The sequence below is a fragment of the Protopterus annectens genome, chromosome 1.part0, assembly GCF_019279795.1.
Source record: "Protopterus annectens isolate FY-2018-M chromosome 1.part0, PAN1.0, whole genome shotgun sequence".
Lineage (NCBI taxonomy): Eukaryota > Metazoa > Chordata > Ceratodontiformes > Protopteridae > Protopterus > Protopterus annectens.
This window is the reverse complement of record NC_056725.1, coordinates 854,024,225-854,046,025: the sequence shown is the minus strand read 5'-3', so window position 1 is coordinate 854,046,025 and position 21,801 is coordinate 854,024,225. Positions and strand designations below refer to the sequence as shown.

Sequence of the window (21,801 nt, the reverse complement as noted above, 5' to 3'; positions counted from 1 at the left end):
CCAGACATTCCACCTTGACTATTCACCACAAAAGATAATAACCTGACCAACTGGAAGAACTCCAACAGAATGCACCGACTCAGAAGGGATGCCCTGGAATCGTTGGTTTTGATCCCGAGGACTCTGAACAGCTCCAAGAATGTCAGGTCAACAGATGACAGAGTAGAAAAAGCAGCCTCTGAGTCACTGTCCATGAATGGGATGAAGACTGTGTGCTTCCTCTTACATGTCTTACCTCCAATTCCCTGGATGGTTGGAGGGTAGATCAAGAAGGAACACAGGAGTGCTAAACTGGATGAAACTGCTCTTCTGCAGAGATGATCCAGTCCCGCTCTCCTGTGTTGGATGGGTAAGGCAAGGCAGACTCAAGTTCATGCTGGTGTTGGGATGTTTGCATCCTAGGCAGTGGGGTCTGTCAAGATCCTGACAAGAAGGCCAGGACCACCAAGGTTGAATAGCCATAACTGGCCAAAGCTGACCCTGACCTCAAGCTCAAAACAACTGAGCCTGAAGCAGAAGCTGCCAGAATGAACTCCAAAAGCCAGCAGGGCCACCAACATTTCAATCAAGGCCATGACTACCAGCAACAAATGCATAAAGGCCATGTTTGGATCTCAAAACCAAGGGGGCTGAGGCTGAGCTAAAAAGAAAATCTATCCATAATGTCAAGGTGGGGAACAATGAAGCACAAGTCATGTCAAGTTATGTTCAGATGTACCATCCCCAGAACCGAGAGCTCCAGTAAGAACAACAGTCCAAGGGAAAAAGAGGTGTTCAATGCACCAGAAGAGATATGGACCTGACGGACATCTATCATTATAGTAAGATTTTACATAACTGTACTATGCCCTTCCATTTCACTGCTGCAGTATTCATTACACTAGGGAGAGTGCCAAAGTTGAGGAAGAAGAGAGGGGGGAGAAGGAAGGAAGGAAGGACTAGCACAGCCCTCAAGGAAGCCATGAAGGATGGCCCTAGCAAAACCAGCTCTAGCTCTGTAAATTACATCCAAATTGCCGTGCTTGGTAAATGTATGCATAGAAGTCCATGTAGCTGCCTCAAAAATAGAGTTAGTATCCAAATCCTTGAAATAAGCACCAGACGAAGCCAAAGCCCTAGTAGAATGAGCCTTAAAAGAACAAAGAAGGCTCTCACCATGAAAGGAATAACAAAAGGAAATAGCTTTAGAGATCCAAGAAGAAATAGTCTGCTTGGACACAGCTAATCCTAATGACCTAGGATGAAAGGAAACAGAGCTGATCAGATTGTCCAACAGTCTTATCTAAATAAAATCGGAGTTGTCTATGCACAACCAACGTGTGCAGCACCTTCTCACCTGCAGATTGCAGAGAAGGAAAACAAGTAGGAAAATGAGCAGACTGATCAAGGGACAACTCATTGACCACCTTGGGCATAAAAGAAGGATTGGTAAACTGGACACCCTGTCCTTATAAAACACCAAAAAAAGAGGATAGGCTAAGTGCATGAGGGGCAGAAGTAAGGGCTAACAAAAGTAGTCTTCCAAGAGCAATGTCGCAAGTAAGCTGAAGCTGCAGGCTCAAAAAGAGCCAAGTCAATTTTTCCAAAACAAAATTAAAATCCCAGGGTGGAGGAAAACAGGCTTCCTGGGAGGCCTAATATGAAGTACGTCGTTAAGGAATAGCTTCAAACCTGGAAGCTAAAGGAGGACATAAAGGCAGACAAGCAGAGATGGCTGATGAGTGGGCCTTAACAGAAGAATAAGCCAACCCAGCACAGAGTAATTCACACAAACAGGAGAGAACCAAAGGAACAGCCACAAAAAGTGGATCTAGGTTACAAGAAAAACACCAAACAGCAAACCTCTTGCATTTAGATAAGCAGATTTCAAAGTATTGGGTTTCCTGGCCTCCTGAAGAACCCAAAGCACGTCGTCAGAAAAAAAAAAGTTGTCTATGTGGACTCAAAATCTTACAACCCACAGTGTCAGTTGAAGAGTGGAGAGATTGGGATGGATGAGAGATGCTTTGTCTTGTGCAAGTTGGTCCACCATGTGAGGTAACTTGTGATGACTGTCCTTGGGTTAAATGCAGTAAGAGAGGGAACCAATGCTGTCTCAGCCAAAAGGGAGTCACCAACAAGATTTTGGGAGCATCCTATTGAATTCTGAACAGGACTTTTGGAATGAGAGGAAGGGGAGGGAAAGTGTAAAGAAACATCTCCTTCCAAGAAAAAGACAGGAGTAGCTTAGTCATACCGCAGTTAGAATGGGGATTTGAGCACTCTGGATTCCAGTCTTAGATAAAGCATCTACTACTTCATTTTCGCCTACTTAGAGGCGATCTCTGCTTGACTTACAAAGCCACGTCTGACCTAGCTCTGTTAGAAATGCTACACCTAAAGAAATCCCAATCCCTCTGCACCACACACTCCAGAGACCTCACCCTCATTACCAGAATTAACAGAACATGCTGGAGGGACAGGTTCATAACGCAGAGACTGTCCACACTATGGAATAGACTTCCCATACATGTCAAGCAGAGCACCTCACTAACCCTCTTCAAGAGGAATCTTGATGAGTGGATTGGAAACAAAATTCACCACAGGGATAACTCCAGTGGCTCTACTCAGAGGCACTGGGAACTAAGGTCAGGTAGCACTACGTCAGGGCAATCCTATGGCTAGGCTTGTAAAGGCCCCAGGCCCATTAGCCTAGTACACACCTATGAACCTATGATGGAGCATCCACCTTCCAAACAAAGGACCTGGGGAATATGGCACTAAAAACAGGAAGTTGACTGTTCAGAGGGGAGGCAAAAGGATCTGAGGGAGTACCCCACTGGTGGGCAATGTCCAGAAAAGCATTCCTGTGAAGAATCCATTTGCTGGATTGATTTAAGGACCCATTCAGAGTGTCTGCCAAAAAATTATGACCTGAGGGAATGTAAACTGCCTGATACTGGACAGCAAGCTCCCACACCAGGGGCGCCAATAGAAAAGAGACAGGAGATCTGCCCCACCCCCCAATTTGTTTACATACCACATCACTGTGATACTGTCTGTAAAACACTGAGAGGTCCCAGGGAGAAAGAGGATGAAAAGCCTGAAGGAACAGCAGAAGACCTCTCATCTCTTTGACACTGATGTGCTCTCTCTGTTGAAAAGGTGACAAAACACCCTGCAAAATGCTGCTCCCCATCCCACATCTCAAGCATCTGTGAAAAGCTCCAGAGAGAGAAGATGGGGAAGAAAAAGGGATCCCTGGATTTAGAGACAAATGCTGAATCCACCACTGAAGTTCCTTTATGAGACAGGGCAGAGGAGGAACTACAGATTTCAGGGGGTGTGTGCATGTTGAAACCAAACTGACTTCAGAAACCAATGAAACATTCTCATGTGGAGTTTGGTCAGAGAGGGCATATGAATGGTGGAGGCCATGAACACTACAGCTCTCAGAAATTCCCTTGCTGTTAGAGTTATTAGAGGCTAGAGGAAGAGCTTGAAAAAAGGAAGAGACTGTCAAGGCCTTGGAAGGAGGCAGGGATGACAGTATAGGCACTGTCAGGATCCTGCACCCCAGAAAAACGTGGCCCCCACAGAGGCAAAAAAAAGACCTTTTGAAGTTTGTGAACCCCAGGCTCTGAAGAAGGGAATTGGCAAAATTAAGCCTTTCCTGAGGGGGCTGAGGAATTCCTATAAAAGCAGAATAGATTTCCAGACCATGAAATACACCTGGCGGATAATGGATAGAACCCAGGAATCTAAAGTAATCTTTAGCCAAACAGGAAGAGAGGGGGAGAGAGGCAAAGAGAAAGTGGAAAGTAGCTGGGAAGAATAGGACAGTTGGTACCTGGTTCATCAGGAAAAAAAGAGAGACTGAGGCACATAAGTGAGTAGCCTTCACAGGAAGAGCCCGTTTGCCACACTTTTTACCCTTCGGAGGAGGACAAGTTTGCCTGCGAACAAAGGTTGGCTTATTGGGGTAATTTCTCAGAAATTTAGGCACAGGAGAAACAAGCACATCTTTAAGTTCCAGTAAATGCTTGCTCTTATCCTGAAGGACTTAAATCAGCAGCAGTTAAATCAGCAGCAGCTTCACCAAATAAGTGTTTATTATCTAAGAGGGGCATCCATCACCTTAACCGTAACATCATGCAAAGGTTGAAGCCGTAGCCAAGAATAACTCCTCATCACTGACCCAAAAGCAGCAGCCCTAGGGGAAGCATCTGCTGCATCAAAACTACACTTGATGGAATGACAAGCCACCTGAGAGGAAGGCCCTAACAGGGAAAGTGCAGAAGTTTTACCTTCAGAGTCTGGAAGATCAGAAATCACCTAAAAGGCCTGGGAACATAGAGCTAACAAGTACTTGGACATAGGGGTCTGATAACTAACAGCCCTAAAAGCCAAGGTAGCGGAAGTATAGACCTCCTTGCCTAGCCTTTCTATGGTTCTGCTATCTTCATCAGAAGACAGTAATTTAAGGGAATGAAGCAATTGAGATAGCTTGTCAGAAGCTACAGACACCACCGAGGGGTCAGCAGGACGACACTTGTACAATAATTTACACTCCTCAGGCACCCTACAGAAAAGTACAGTTGTGTACACTTACCATAAATGTAGATGTTAGAGTGTCTTCACTGTTGCAGTCATGACTGTAGGGTTCTCCCCTGCCGGCAGGCAGTCATCGGTCGGCCAGAATCCCAAAGTCTGGGTCCGGCGTCGGCTGTTCAGCCATGCTCCCTGACATCAGCGTGCCAGTAGTACAAAGCTGACAGCCGACGCCATGTTCTCCAGTTTTTCTTGCCCCAGATGTCAGACGTTCCAAAATGAGTAAGGTCCCATACCCTTTGCAAATACACCTCAGAAGAAGGGTGAAAAAAAGGAACCACACAAAAGAAAAAATAAGAGGGGACAGGAGGGAGGGAAACCCAGACTGCAACAGTGGAGACACTCGAACATCTACATTTATGGTAAGTGTACACAACTGTACTATGTTCATCGTGTTTCACTGTTGCAGTCATGACTGTAGGGTAGAATCCCAAAGCAGAAAGAAAGGGAGGTGGTCATAAAGTAGAGGGGGCGGCTATAAGACCCTGCAAGACTGCAGAAGCAAAGCATGCCCTAGACTTAGAGTAGAAAGGTAGATTGTAGTGCTTGGAAAAAGTATGCACTGAACGCCAAGTTGCTGCTTACAAAATGTCTTTGGTAGGAACTCCCCTGAGGAAGGCAGCTGAAGTGGCAGCGGCTCTGGTAGAGTGAGTCCTTATACTTCCTGGGATTTGCTTTCCATGGTGAGAATAGCAAAATCTGATTCCATGAGCAATCCATTTAGAAATTGTTTTGAAATGGCTTTACCTTGGGAACTTGAAGCCTAAGAAACAAACAATTGCTCTGATTTTCTGATGTCCTTGGTTCTGCCCAGGTAAAAACGTAGTTGTCTGTGTACATCCAAGGAATGTAAGATCCTTTCCCCTTTATTTTGAGGGGTGGGGAAAAAAGTTGGCAAGTGAATTGTTTGATTTAAAGCCATTTTGGAAACCACCTTCGGCATGAAAGTAGGGTTAGTCCTTAAAGACACCCTGTCTTGAAGAAAAATAATATAAGGTTCCACAGCCATAAGAGCTTGCAACTCTGAAACCCTCCTGTCAGAGGTCAGAGCTAACAGGATGGCTGTCTTCCAAGATAAAAACTTGATGTCAGATGAGGCAGCAGGCTCAAAAGGAGGTAAGGTGAGCTTTTCCAAAACATAGTTGAGATCCCAAGCAGGAATGGGAGGAGATCTAGGGGGCCTTAAGTTCTTAGCTCCTCTGAGAAATTGTCTCATGAGCTGGTGGGAAAAGATAGGAGGGTCTGTATTATAATGAGCAGAAATAGCAGAGGCATGTATCTTTATGGAAGAGAAAGAGAGACCCTTATGTAAGAGGTCTGTCAGGTAAAGTAAAATCTGAGGAATGTTAGGAATAAGAGGATCAGAATTCTGAGCCTGCATCCAGGAACAAAATCTTTTCCATTTTCCTGCATAAGATTTTCTAGTGCTAGGACGTCTGGCTTCTAAAATGACATCCATAACCTGCTTGGGTAGAAGAGAATGAATCAAAGACCCTGGATTAACCAGGCCGCCAGGCTGAGAGTTTTGACATGGGAGTGCAGAATCTGACCCTGGTGTTGGGACAGAAGGTTCGGAGTCTGTGGTAAAACCCAGGGGGGGGCTCCAGACAAAGGTTTTTCAGTGTTGGGTACCAAAACCGTCGAGGCCAATTTGGGGCCAGCAAGATTATCATCTTGGGCTTGTCCTGCTTGATCTTTAAATAATACTCGTGGAAGAAGAGGAAGAGGTGGAAAGGCATATCCCAAGAGGTTTCTCCAACTGAATGATAGTGCATCCACTTTCCAAGCTTGATCGTGGAAAGTCCTGGTGCAAAAAATCTGCAGTTGATGATTGAGGGGGGATGCAAAGAGGTCTATGTGAGGACATCCCCAGACTGCTGTAATCATCTTGAATATTTCGGTGTCCAGCATCCATTCGTGTGGATCCAAAAGGTTTCTGCTCAGACTGCCAGGAAGTTTTGCTTCCCTGGTAGAAACTGTGCTTGAAGGTCCAGATTGCAAGCTAGAGCTGTGTTCCAAAGATCCATGGCTAGTCTGCAAAGGGGATAGGAATGAGATCCCCCTTGCTTGTTTATGTACCACATAACTGTGGTGTTGTCTGTCCGTATCAGTAGTTATCCTGGTTGTAGAAGATTCCTGAAGGCCAATAGAGCTTTCTGAACGGCTAACATTTCCTTTAAATTGATATGCAGGTGCTTCTGATCCTGTCCAAAGGCCCTGCAGACAGTTGCCCTGAAAATGGGCTCCCCATGCATAATCTGAGGCGTCCGTGGTTAGTATCTGAGTGGCAGGAGGCAGACAGAAGGGTCTCCCTTTGTTTAGAGTACATGCCTTGGACCACCAAAGGAATTCCTTTTGAAGACAAGGTAGGACGGAGATCAGTATGTCTAAACTGTGGCAATGCTGAGACCATACACTTTTTAGGTACCACTGTATTTTCCTCATATGTAGTCTTGCATATGGTACACGAGAAGGATGCAGGAGGCCATGTAACCCAGAGCCTGCAGGAATCTCCTTGCAGGTAACCGAGTTGAAGTTGCCAAGGTTTTGAAAGTTGAAGCCAGCTGTAATTGTTTTTTGTATGTCAGAAATGCCATCTGGGTTGTTGTGTTTATAGAAGCGCCCAGAAAAAGTATCTGTTGTGAGGGTGTCAAATTTGACTTTTTTATGTTTACAGTGAATCCCAGGAACTTGAGAAGATTCTGAATAAAGTCTACATGCTGGAGTAAGACATCCTTGCTGTCTGCCTGAATAAGACAGTCGTCCAGATAAGGGTAAATTTGAATTCCCTTGAGTCTGCAATAAGCTACTACTGGAGCCAGGCATTTGGTGAAAACCCTGGGCACAGTAAACAATCCAAAGGGCAGCGCAGAGAATTGTGCCTCGATCCGGCCTTGAACCTGAGGTATTTTCTGCATTCCTGTCTGATGGGAATGTGTAAATATGCCTCCTTTAAATCCAAAGTTACCATCCATGCATTTTTGGTCAACATTGGAAGTAGCTGCTGTAGAGTAAGCATCTTGAATTTTGGCATCTCTAGAAAAGTGTTTAAGAATGACCGATCCAGAATGGGTCTCCATGAATTTTGCTTCCTGGGGACTACAAAGAGCCTTGAGTAAAAACCTTGTCCTATCTCTGATAGTGGAATTAGTTCTATGGCTTTCATAGCCAAGAGAGCTTCCACCTGGTTTAAGGCCTCTGTCCATTGATGTTTTGGAAGATCTGGCCATCCGCTTGGCCTTGGTAGGGTATGAAAATGGAATTTGTAACCTCTTGAAACCACATCCAGAACCCACTTGTCTTGGGTTATACGAGTCCAATTTAGGTGAAAGAGAAAGTTTTCCTCCGAGAGGGGCTTCCAGGCAAGAAGTTCCTGCAGCCCAACAGAGGGAGTAATTGAGTCTGTTTTCTATGAGCTTGCGACCTGTCTTCTCCTCCCTAGGGGTGGAAGCAGTCCACTGTCTTGGTCTATAAGAGGCTTGCGTTTGAGGCCTACCTCGGGGGCGTCTGTATCTACCCCTCTGAGGCCTGTCTGAATTGGGAAAGGACCAATTTTTTGTATGCCAATTCCTGCTAAATCTGGGTGGCTGTACTTGTAAGAAATCTTTAACTGTTTGCATGGACTTTGCCTTGTCCTCCATCTTTTTAATCACCTCTTCAGCTTTAGATCCAAACAAAACATTATGCTGAACAGGAGCATCCAATAATTTAGCTTTTACTTGATCTGGCAAATTTTGTTCCTTTAACCATGCATGCCTTCTAATTACTGTGCCAGAGGCAGCAGCCCTACAAGGAGCCTCCAAGGCATCAAATCCACAGTGTAAACCATGCTTCCCAACTTGTTCAGTGGCATGCATTAAGTCATGTAGTTCCTTATCTGCACAGGCGGAAATGGAAGTTATCTTTTGCTTTAAAACAGACAGGAGAAATTGCTGGTATTTCAGCATATGAAACTGACAGTTTAAGGCCCTAATAGATAAAGTAGCAGAAGTGTACACTTTTTTTGCCCCATCTTTCTAAAGATCTGGAATCCTTCTCAGTGGGAATGGGTTTTTTAGCAGAAGCGGCCTTAACACCCTTAGGACCCTGAGAAATGGTTTCAGGGTCAGCAGTAGGGTTCTTGTATAAAAACTGGTGGGAATCAGGAACCCTATAGTATCTGTCTGGCTTAACAGGAGCTGGAGGAAAAGAGTCAGGAGTTAAGTTAGCCTCCGAAAAAGCATCATCCACAATATCCAAAATAGGAGGAATAGCCAGGGGTCTAATGTTGGGGAAGAAGAAGAAAATCCCTTAGTCTTTTCTTAGATTCAGAATACTCCTGTCCTTCCCACTGGAAATGTTCCCTCATTTCATGCAAAGTTTCCCCAAAAGAGAAATCCTCAGGGGGAGAAGCTGAAGGAATGGATTCCTCAGCATCAGAGTCCTCATAAGGAGGGAAAAAATATTCCTGGTCAGAAGAAGAAACAGAAGCCTGATCAGAGGAGTCATAATAAACTTCCTGCCTTGGCCTTTTATCTGGAGGGGGATGTGAACCCCTAATCATAGTAAGTAAGTCCTCCGCCATCTTAAGTAACTGTTTCTGAGACTTGGGAGCCAGATCAGAAGAGGCCTGGGCTGCAGTCTTTGATTTGGAAGGAGTCTTTGCCTTTATAAGAAGCTGAGTAGGCCTAAAAAGCCCTTTGGAAGCCAGTACCTGCACAGCGGCTCCGGACCCATCTGAAGGAGCATGGTCCGAAGGTCCTGCAACAGAAATATTCAAAGGCCTAGTTGGCTCCTCGTGGGAGTCCGTTTCGGCTATCTGTTCTGAAATGGCCGACGACAGGGGCTGCAAAAGCACCTCACTGAAGACGGCCGAACCTGAAGCTGGCTCTGCTTGTGCGATATCGTTTGATTTGGACCTCGGAGGCCTGTCTTTGTCCTTGCATCATTTGTGAACTCCGGTAGCCGGAACCGTATCAGATGACATTTTGCAATTAAAACGCCTACCGAAGTAATGAAAAGCAAAATCGTACCTTCGTTTAATAGTACGTTGATTGAATCTAGCACAAAACAGACAACTAGCTACGTCGTGGTCAGGGCCTAAGCAAGGAATACAGTAAGAATGAAAATCCTTATCAGGTATTTGCTTCCCACATGAAATACAATTATTAACTTTTTCTGACATCGGACTGGAGCAAGAAAAAAGTTTCCCCAACGGGGTACTTAGCTTTGAGTAGGAGAAGAAAGTCTTCGGACTGAAGTTTGTTTAGAAAAAGTTGTCAGGAGTCAGCCGACCGGCACTTGCAAACTGCTATCACCGCACGGCAAGAAAGACTGGAGAACATGGCGTCAGCTGTCAGCTTTGTACTACTGGCACGCTGACGTCAGGGAGCATGGCTGAACAGCCGACACCGGACCCAGTCTTTGGGATTCTGGCCGACCGAGGACTGCCTGCCAGCAGGGGAGAACCCTACAGTCATGACTGCAACAGTGAAACACGATGAACATCCTATCAGGTTTTTTGAGGGCAGGGGTCTGACAAACTGAAGCCTTAGAGACATTAGAAAAAGCATCCAACAAAGCAGCCAAATACAGGAGGGACAGCAGAAGGTCTGGGAGAATCCATCAGCAGTATCTCATAATACCTTTTTCGTATCTCAGAAACATAAGCACAATCCCATTTAAAGAACTCCATCATCCTAGAGTGTTCCCAAAAGAAATCTCTTCAGAGGGAGTACCAAGACTGGTAGATTCAGATTCCTCCAATCCATACTCTAAAGGAGAGGGAATCTGGGATGAGTAAGCATTTATCTGAATCTGCCTCCTCCTCAGAAAAATAATCCTATTCTCGGTTTCTCTTAAGGGGGGGCAGATGATGGGGGGGCTGAAACAGAAACACCCTGATGAAGTTTTAAAGCCATCAAAGCACTAAACCCCTGAGCGAAGGACTGCCCTTCACTATTAGGAGCCTTAGTAGCAGAGTTTTCTGCTTCTTCTTTAATGGGACGACGGTCTTATAAAATTTAGAAGGCTCCGATTCTGGGTGGCATTCTATAATTCTAGTAAGGACTTCTTCTCTGATTAAAATTTGAGAAATACCCCTGGGCCCCTCAGAGATAAATCGTCCACAGTTCACCCTGAACTTCAGAAGCAGACACCTGTAATGCCTCCTCGGACATGCCCAATGTTGGATCCCTGCTGGCCTCCAACACAGCCACGGCAGAAGAATCAAACGATGATGCCAGACGAACCTCCAGGCTTATTACTCACCTCATGTGGGACATTCAACGAAGGCTGAACAGCAGAAGATTCTGCCCTAGATTTCTTGGCTGCCTTCTCGACAGACTGCTGTCCCTCAGAGCAGGAAGTTCCCTCCATCGTGTCTTTAGCAAGAAGCTTAAGATGTTGACTCTCAAGATGAAGCACCAAAGAAGAAAGCTTACTATATAGGGTCTTGGGAACAAAGCCCTGACAGATGGAACAGGTCATATGGTAGTGCGTGCCACCACGGCAAAACAGACAATATGTGTAATGATATTTATGGGTAATCTGTTTCCCACACTGGCATTTACCCTTCTTGGATGACATGAAACCCCACAAGCAAAAATATAGTGAAAGAAAGACAAGACACAAAACCCCAATGGGGCACTTTTCTGTAATAGCTTGGTAAACCAGCAATGGAATGGGCGTTCAGACTGATGATCAAGAGATGGTGTTCGGACTGGTAGCAAAAAAGTTCTGAGGATGGTACACCTGGACGTCACCTTTGTCACATTTATACCCTATGCTACACAAGTGACATACGCATACCTTAAAGTAATCTAAAGGCTTTGGTATACTGGCCAGAAGTTGGGCTGCCCCTCGGCAGGGGAACCCTAGTGTAATGAATACTGCAACAGTGAAATGGAAGGACATCAACAAGCTTCTTTTTGACAGAAGAACAAGTGGAAGTGAGAGAAGCTCTACCATTAATGCAAGGAGCCACCCCTAGGTTTTCTAACTCTAAACTGTTTATGCTTTTTGCTCCATTTGCACTTCTTTTAAGCCCCTACCATCAGTCTTCAGAGAAATGAGCCACTCAACAGTGGTTCTGGCAATTTTCAGAATGGGTGTGTTCCTAGAGGGCATTTCACATACTGGCCTTGTCATGGAACATTTGCTCCACAAGGGCAATTACTAAAGGTATACAAATCATCTCCTTTACACACATTAACAGCAGCTACCGCAAAAGCAAGAATGAGCAACAAGCACCTAAAAGGAGTTTTAAAACACACTAAAAGCTACATAAAAAGCACAGCTTAGTAGAGTCTGGTGACTAAAAGGACATGGGAGGGAAACCTTTCAAAATATACTGACAGGAAAATAAGTCAAAATTTAACATGAAATGCCTTTAAAGGATCTGACCTTGACACAGGGGTATAAAACAAATTATCGACTATACCATACAAAAAAGTATCAAACAAGCAGCAGCAGCCTGGGGAAATTTTAAAAGCTATGAAATTCAATGCATGACTGAAGATAACTGGAGGGTGGCCTTTGGTGCCAAGGAGTATGGGTAAAGGAGGAGCTAAGGTACCCTGGGAAAGCTTTATGTTGAGTAAGCCAACTTGACTGTCAGTCTTAATCATAAAGGTGTTGGAGATGAAACTGTCAGATTTAGTGTTCACCCGAATTACAAATTACAAGCGTTAAGATGAAATCTGAAGATAATATCTGCCAGTTTCTCCTGCCTTGTCAACTTACCCTCGTGAGAACCCCCTACCTGAACAAACTCCCGAATGGACACAGGAATGTTCCAAAAGCCCAGAAGACCCACTCTGGGTACAACAACTCCCTAGTTCTATAAAAAAATAAATCCCAACCTTCCTGGTTGGAGGGGGCTGAAAGAGTATACATCGAGGCAGTTCATCCACTGTATTGATCTCAGTGGTCATACCACAGTAGGAAAAACAGCACATATCCAAATATAATCCTGTCTACAATGGGATAAAGAAGGGAAATTCATCCTGGAATAAGTTAAAAAAAAAAAAAAAAAAAATACACCTTATAAGCCAATTAAGAGACCTTGTGCTTCCTAGCATACAAAATTCAAACATAAACTGGGAGGTAGGGTGGCAGAATCAGCTTAAAACATGTCTTCATCACCCCCCCCCCCAAAATATACAACTTTAGACCCGATTTCAGTGTGGTTACACTTTCCTCACGACAAGCTTCAACTGGTTAGTATGGCTTAATATCATGAATTTCACAGATACCTACTGGAAAAGGCAAAATGTGTGCCACAGTTCTTGTTCCTGGTGCTTGCTTCAAGGCAGCGTGGCACAACTGCATCTACTTACCTATCTGGATAACAACAATTTATCCTATATAGAGCAGCTTGGTTTTAGTAAGCTATGTAACAGACTTCAACACATTTTTACATTAGTGAATGGAGTTTCATGTTACATCATCCAAACAATAGGTGGAAAACCCTGATTATAACTTGGAGTCTAGCATAAGCTTCACAAGTCACCTTTGTGGATCACCTGAAGCTTGCAATTTATCGATATAACTGAAACCTCTCTCACAGGTCTTCTATCACAAAAGTAATGAATGTCATTAGTAATGTCGTTTGAAAAAAAGAGGAGTGCTGAAGCAAATAGCCAAATATTGAATATTTTGGTTGGAAGAATATGTTAAGTAAGACAGAAACGTAAGCAATCTTTGGCTTTTTCAAAAAATGTAAACACCTTGCTGGCAACAGTTTTGAACATTTAATCATTGTATTTGGAAACTATTTTTCTAATACTGTATACATACGTAACATATAAGCTTAGAAATCAAATTACGTTACACTTTTAGGTCATAGTATCTAAATGCAGTAAAACATTTTAACACAAGTATTTATTAATGAAATTTGCTTCAAAGTGAAAGCTACACAGAAGAATAAGTACCTCAAATGGCTGCTCTAGTGTAAATGGGACGGAGCATTTGCAAGGTGTGGTGCTGTTCCATAAAGCATACTGTGTGCAGTTATAACATGGACTGTTGATATCGATTCCAGTATAGTCGATCTGTAAAACAGACAATTTAAGTAAACGTATATAACAAAATGGCCAAGAGAACAGTCATTAAAAAAGTGTGTATTAACATGCAGATAAGTGGCACTAAAGACTACTTAGATGTCCGCAAAAATTGTTACAGGTTTAGTAAATTTGTAGATAAAGTCCACATCTTTTTATCAAATTATAGTATTTAGTCAAGAACCACTGTTTTGGTAACATACTAAACATTAATCACTGTGGAAGAAATGCATCACATTTTACAGTCCAAAGTTAGTAAATAAAACCCATTCACATTTCCTAAATTTACCAGCACACGTAACAAGTACTACAGAAAATGTCAAGATCAGTTCCCTTCTAATTTCTGAAGACTGTGATGACCCTTGGATTACAACAGTAAACTAAGAACAAAGAAACAATGGCACTACAGTGCATTCAAATTCAAGTGTTCTGTGGAATATGTGGCACAGACAGTAAAGCACATCAAAGAACAGTACCATGAAAAACAAATGGAAAAATTGAGAGTCACAAAATAATACTGAACAAAATGGCATTTTGATGTCTTTGGACTTGCAGTTTTTTTTTTTTTTTTTTTTTTTTTTTTTTTTTTTTAACTCTGAACTCTGGTGTTGTTCCTTGGAAGGTTTCTGCTGTGTTTGTACATAACCTCTCTAAATACTGACAAGGGCTCCTACATTTTCTGACCGATACACAGAGGTAAAGCCACTCTGGTATTCAATGCAAGCAATAAAGCCTGACAGGGTGTGTGTTATTGTGGAAATAACGCCGCCCAGGGGTGTTCTGAGGCCCGACACCCCAGAGTGTTATTTCCACAATAACACACCCCGGAGGGCATTATTGTGCTTAGAGAACTGTCTGTAAAATTTTTATTTTATTACTATATATTATTTATGTATTTTTGATGTAAAATAGTTCCTCCACCTAATGTTTCAAACATGCTGTGGTATAGATTAATGGTGTTAGAAGAAGCATTTTACATCCAAAATATAGCACTTTAAAAAATATCCGGATATTTACTTTATTTTTTGGTCCATTACTCCTAAGATGCTTGTTTTGCTGGCAGTTACTGGAGATTGAAGTTACTAAATAATGGCATATATTTGAGTTTCAGACTTTTATTTTCTTCAGAAAATTCATGCCAACAGAAATACTTTATTTAAGCAAGTTTGTAATTTTTTTAAGTGCAATAATTAAAAGCCCTTTCTATTTATGAGCCTTCATTCACCCTTTATTTTTTTTGTTGCCCAGCTAACTCACTTCACTCTCTCTCATAGGCACATCTCTGCTTCAGAAAATGCATGCTAACACAAATCCCAATATTAAAGTAAAATATGATGCTATTTTGAGCCTTTGCCCCCCCCCCCCCATTTTAGGCTTACCCAGTTATCTTGAGCTAGGAATCGACAGCATACCTCAACTGTCCAGATTTTAGGCTCATATGGTTGGTCCACTCCTCATAAAATTTGTAGTGCTCTCTGAAATCAACGGTGATCAAATTCATATCCTTCAGAAAATACATGCTAATGAAAACGCTGCTATTCTAACAACTCTAAGTTTATAAGAGCAATATATACAATATGTCTCTATATTTGGCTCCGTTTCCCTATTACTTGAGGCTCTGTCCAGATTTCTTGTGACAACAGGAATGAGAGGTATGCAAACCTCTTATGTGATGCTGCTGCTAGCAGGGCTTGCCCGATCTCTCTCACACAAGCGGGCGGGGGCACACTCACACAGACACACGGGTGTGATCTACAGGTCGCCCTTCTCTAATGAACTGTACAACACAGTGACACAGATTCATGTCCAAGAAAATAATTAAATTACATTTTCATTTTTTTTTTTTTTTTTTTTTAATTTCCAAAATACACACAGTATTCCTCTAATGTATGAAGTGGAGAAACAATATATTTGCCCGATACTCTGGGATGTCCAAGTGGATTACTGAGTAATTTATGAGTTTTGGGAAAAGTACAAAACAAATTGTCAGGGCACGTGATTATTTCACAACTTTTTTTTGCCAGAAAACAAATGAAATAAGGCATTAAGGGTCCATGGACCAGAGTGCTTACCCAATTAACAAATGCAAAATAAGTGCAATGAGAGATTGAATCTCCGAATTCTTGAAGTGGACAAGTTAAACTTGTATAATTTTTGAATTATTAAAACGTATGATACATACATATTCAAACAGTCAAATTTACTCATTAGGACAACATTACAATTTTGCCAGCCTCTTTGACTATGAAAGCTTTAAGTAATTTAACAAAGCAATTATTCTTTCAACAAATTAAAAATCTTTCCACAATTTTAGTTTTTAATGTCTTATTAACACATTTTCAAAAGAAGACTGGACGACTAGCTTCAGAAGCATAACACTGCTTTGTTTCTATCAAGCAATGGAAGACAGGGCATATGCCTTACATTAGTCTTACCACGGTCTGTACGTAATTTCAGTTGGAATAATCATCAAATAAATTTCAATCCTTAACAGGGACAAATAATCTTGCCCACTGTACTACTAACATATGGATTAAAACCAGACACAACGTTCTGAACAAGATTTCCTGTTGTCAAAGAAAAACAAATGTAATTTACAGCAAAACATAATACACCCACCAATACTAAGTTCTCTCCCCGAAGGACTGTGGGTGCAAAACATGTACTTTTCAAACAAGAGGGACTGTGCAGTCATTATAAGTTCCTCATCTGTGAAGTTTAACAACTCAATTTTTGCAGCTATCCCCCCCCCCCCGGGATAGACACCCCTTCACATACTTGGGACCACATCAACGATGTGGAAAAACAGTAAAATCTCCTCAGAATGGAGTCCGTGCTTTCTAGAAAACATTTTCAAATAAATGCTTCTCTCAAGTCTGTAAGCTTGTTTGGTACTCTTAAAACACGTGACACACAAAAGGTAGTGTATATTACTGTATATGAAAGGGAAGGTTAAAAATAAAACTATCATGACCTCTACAACAGTAGACTTTTTATGGGGGGGGGGTGCAGCAATACTTGACAATTTTCAAGTTTAACACACTATCACAAAATAGATTAAAATACCAATCCAGATGTGCATGTAATGTTTAGTCCTTTATATATACAGCTTTAAAAATGATAGTACACCATGATTTCACTACTTAAATGTTTTGCTTTCCACTACTTAATATTTTTTTTGTTACTAGTTGCAAATGAAAAAGAAGTTATGTCTTACCAGAACGTTCCATCTGTGTTGTTGATCTTCATTCATTCATTACTGATAGGTTATCGGTTCCGTCCTCGGAACCGAGCCGGCCATATATCAAGCTCACTTCAGCCAAAACCTCTCGAGCCAAGGTCCTACCCAGAATGCTCTGCTCCCTGTTACCTCAGATCGAGTTTGCAAGTTGATAGACAAAAGTAGAGGCTACCTCTAGTCATACAAGACCTACAATAAAGGAGCATAAGAGATCAACCAGGAACCTCCAAAGGGGGAAGGAGGGTGGGGAGTAATGAATGAACGAAGATAAACACAGATGGAACGTTATGGTAAGACGGAACTTCTTTATCCGATATTGTTAATCTTTGTTCATTCCTTACTGATGGGACAGCCTCCCCAGCTACCTGCATCCCTAGGAGGCCCTCATGGACGGACATTCCAGAGCATCATGGAGCCAAAAGAAGCTACCTCTGGAAGCCAAATCCAATTTGTAATGAAGAATAAAGGTATGAGGTTTGGCCCAAGTCGCAGCTGAGCAAATATCGAGGGAAGCCTTAGCATGGAAAGCTGCTGAAGTTGCCATAGACCTTGTAGAATGTGCTTTCACTCTGTGAGGCAAGGTGACATTGTTCTTGTTGTAGATACAGGTAATGCAATTTCTCAACCACGAAGCCAGTGTAACTTTTGAGACAGGATGACCTAGTCTTGGTCCAGAAAAAGCCAGAAATAGTTGGTCTGATTTACGGGTAGATTTTGTTCTGTCCAGATAAAATCGTATTTGCCTATGAGCATCCAAGGAGTGCAGGCAATACTCTCCCTTGTTAGAATGGTTACGAAAGAAAACTGTTAGGTCAATAGACTGGTTGATAGACCACTCTGACACCACTTTTGGTAAAAAGGAAGAATTAGGTTTCAGTGATACTCTAGCCTTATGGAAGATGACATAGGGAGGTTTGATGCACAAGGCTTGAAGTTCTGACAAGTGTCTGGCCAATGTGATTGCAATCAGAAACAAAGTTTTCCACGAGAGATATTTTAAATCACATGAAGACGCAGGTTCAAAGGGGGGAGCTGTTAGGGCTTGCAGGACAAATGTTGTACTGATTCTCTAAAATAGAGGTTTTAGGTGAAGAACCCCCTTCAAGAAAGTTTTACAGTCTATGTGACATGAGAGAAGAATCCTGAAAACCAATGTGGAAATTCGAAATGGCAGCTAAATGCACACGAATAGTAGAGGCAGACACCCCAGAGTGGAAACGATGGGATAAGTAATCCAAAGCCACCGAAACTGGGGATGACAAGGGGTCTAACCGTTTATTCGTTGCCCAGAGAGAAAACCTTTTCCATTTAGTGAGATAGATTAGTCTGGTGGACGATTTATGAGATGCAATAAGAATATTGCACACTGGGGATGAGCGGTTTTCCTGCCTGGCAATCACTGGAAGTGGAGAAACCAAGCTGTCAGCTTCAGGGTTGTTAGATTGGGGCGAGTCAGACCCTGCTGATGGGAGATCAACATTGGGGATGGATTGAGGATCCACTGTTCATCTAGCAGGTGACGCCAGAGGAAGGGGAACCAGACTTGTCGAGGCCAATATGGAGCAATGAGGAACACTTTGCTTTTCAACTGCTGTGCTTTCTTCAAAAAGTGGGAGATGAGGGGAAGAGAAGGATAACCATAAAGTAGACCAGAGGGCCAAGCGAGGACTAGATAGTCTCTCGGTGACCGTCTCCAAGGGGGGGACCAGGGCAAAATAGTTGCTGCACTTGAAGTTGGTTGGGGAGGCAAAAAGATCGCAGAAAGGCTGGCCCCAGCGGTTGAAGATTTTTAACGCTATCACAGGGTTGAGGGACTACTCATGAGGTTGTAGAATGCACCTGCTCAATTTGTCCACTATCATGTTGGAGCTCCCAGGAACATGCATTGCATTTAGAAAGGGGTTGGAAGCTATCGCCCATTGCCATATTCTCAAGGCCTCTCGGCATAACGGGTAAGATCTGGTGTCCCCTTGCTTGATGATGTAAAAGACCACTGACATGTTTCATTGGATTGCAATAGTCCCTGACAGAAGGATGGAATGAAATGCTTGCAATGCTAGTAGCACCGCCCTCAGTTCCAGGACACTGATATGCAAAAGAGACTCTGTCTCTGACCAGGTGCCTTGGACCGAGTTTCCCTGACATAGCCCCCCCACTCCATCAGGGAGGCATCTGTGGTCACTGTGGCTTTCGGCTGATGGAGACGAGACCACTGTTGGGGATTTCAAGACATCCACCAGAGCAACTCTTGCTTTCATCTCAGAGTTACACTTATCTGAAAAGACAAAGGATGTGGTACAGGATACCACTGACTGAGAAGTAACCACTGAAGTAACCTCGTGTGGAATCTGGCTAGAGAAACAATGGTGATCGAAGCTGCCATTGACCTCAAGAGTTGGAGTTTAGATCGAGCAGGACATTTGTGGTAACATAGCAGCAGCTGAACCTGTTGCCTTATTCTTTGAAGCCTGTGGTCCGGAAGAGATTGTGCAATTTCTCATGTCCAACAGTACCCCGATGATTTCTAAAGACTGGGATGGGGCTGTGTCGGACTTCTCCCAGTTTACAGTAATTCCCAGGCATTGTGCTGTGAGGAGAGTGTAGTGCAGGGCTTCTTCCAGTAGACGCTTGGTGGGGGAGTTGAGGAGCCAGTCGTCCAGATATGGAAACACTTAGAATCCTTGAAGTCGCAAGTGAGCGATAACCACTGCCATGCATTTGGTGAACACTCCGGGGGCTGTAGAGTGACCGAAGGGCAGTGCTCGAAATTGGTAGTGACTGGCTACTATGAGGAAGCGGAGGTATCTTCTTGAATGGTTTATCCATTTTTATATGGTAATACACATCTTGAAGATCTACAGAGCACATCCAATAGTCTTCTTCCAGAAGATGAAGGATACACTGAACCATGACCATCCAGAATTTCTCTGTTTTTACAAATTTGTTCAGTGTGCTGAGATCCAGAATTGGTCTCCAGCCCCCTGTCTTTTTTGGCACTAAAATGAACCTAGAGCAAAAACCGTATCCTATCTGGTCTGGGGAGACCATTTGGATGACTTTTTTTGTAGCAGCTTTTGGATTTCATGTGCTACTGCTTCCCTTTGACTGGGTGGAACATCGGGTAATACTCTGGATGAGGCTGGACAAAGATGGAAGGGCATGCGATAGCCTCTGGATATTATCCATTGTACCCAAGAGTTGGTGGTTATGTTTTGCCAGGCAGTGGGCTACAAGGAAAAACAACCCCCAACTGCTTTCAGAGGTGAGCAGTCGGGAAATGCTTCAGGAGTGCTGACAGGGTTGGCCAGAGAAAGAATCTCTGGAACCCCAGTTTCGCAGCCCTCCTCTGTCCCAAAAGGGGAGTCTTCCATTGAAGTTTCCTCCTCTGCCTCTAGGGGAGAACTCGGCACGTGCGTCATGGAAAGAGCCCTGTGATTTCCTGTGCCACATCTTCCCGCTCCTCTGATTTCTGGAGTAGAATCGTTGAGGAATGGAGTGCGACACCAATGGCAGATAGGGTCTTGCCATCTTGTTCACACCTTGCCAGCGTTCTTTAACTTTATGGCCAAACAAAGAAGTGGCTCAATGGGGGCGTTCATGAAGGAAGCCTTAAAGGAGTCCACAAAGGTGTATCCAGGCATGTCTGGTGACTATACCCGCGCCTGCTGCTCTAGCCTCTCCTTCCATTGCGTGAGAAATAAGATGCATGGAAGAAATGGAAACTGACTCTAGGGTGACTGAGAAGCTATGTTGTCATGGACCTCATCAGAAACGGTTCCTGCTACGGTTTCAGAGAGTTGGTTAATAAGATCCTTCTGGAGCCTCGTAAAGTGTATCAAATAGTTCAAAGACCTTACTGCGAAGGCCGATGAAACAAACACATGCTTCCCTAGTCTGTCTATCGCCCAGAACTCCTTGTTGGGCGGACGGGCAGTTTGGCTCTCTTCTGCCAAGTCTTTCTTAGTTGCAGCCGCCACCACCATGGCATGTACTGGAAGACCTTGTGACCAATGTGGATGCTCAGCTGGGAGCGATAAGATTTTATCAGGCTTCCGCAGTATCGCTTCCAATGTGTCAGGAGCTTTCCATGTGTGCTGGAGGATGAGCTGGACAAGCTCATTGGCTAGCGGGGTAACCTAGGAGGTAGGGGGTCGGGCACGAAAAGCTTGCAGGAATATGGCTTCCTCAGAGGAAGGATTACGGGACTTCCAGTCACCCCTCTGTCTAAGGATCTCGACGATGTCACCAAAGGACATCTCATCAGAGGATGATCGTGGGGACCCTTCCCCATCATCAAAATCCATATCTTCAAAGACTCCTCAGTGGAGTCCATGTGCTTCCTCTTGCACAAAGCTTTGCAGGGTACTTCCTCAGTGGGAGGTTATGGGGAAGTCTGCAAAGAGGGGGGTCTCCTGAGGGGGAGAAACCTGAGGCCCTTGTGCACGGTGTCCGGCAGTTGTGGCACAGAGGGGGGAGAGGACTCAAACATGGGGGTTTGCCAGCGGAGGCAAGGGCCCTCTCCATGGCCTGGAAGGCCAGCCCGCCCAAGGAGGGATGGGAGCCCAGAGCCAAGCACAATAACCTTGGAAATGGGGTCACACCCAGCCCTGATGAGCCGACCCCCAGAACAGGAGTCTCATGAAGACTGTGAAGCCAGAGAGAGGGAGGATTCCTGGAGGGTGCCATAGAAAAAAAAAAAATCAGCGTGGAACCAAGAGTACCCTCCCCAGTGGCACAGCCACTGTGCCTGGGAAGAGCCCGATGCCCAGTGCACCAAGGGCCACAAGGACGACTCTGGCTCCGAAGTGAGATCCACTACTGGGATCGGAGGAAGGGAAGCTGCTGTCGGAGTAATGGGCTTTGATACTTTGGTGGAAGTCAGAGGAGTGTGCGTTGGAGTGTGGAGGAGCAATACATTCACCTGAAGGA

At 43.8% G+C, this 21,801-nt stretch overlaps 1 protein-coding gene across 1 annotated transcript in view; it reads right to left on the bottom strand.

Annotated features, from left to right (window-relative positions):
- TMEM30A (transmembrane protein 30A) overlaps positions 1–21,801 on the bottom strand; it is a 477,361-nt gene that overhangs the window by 384,511 nt on the left and 71,049 nt on the right. Inside the window, exon 2 of the mRNA XM_044064035.1 lies at positions 13,487–13,622. Coding sequence (XP_043919970.1) covers positions 13,487–13,622 — 136 coding nt within the window. The remainder of the gene's footprint in view (positions 1–13,486; positions 13,623–21,801) is intronic.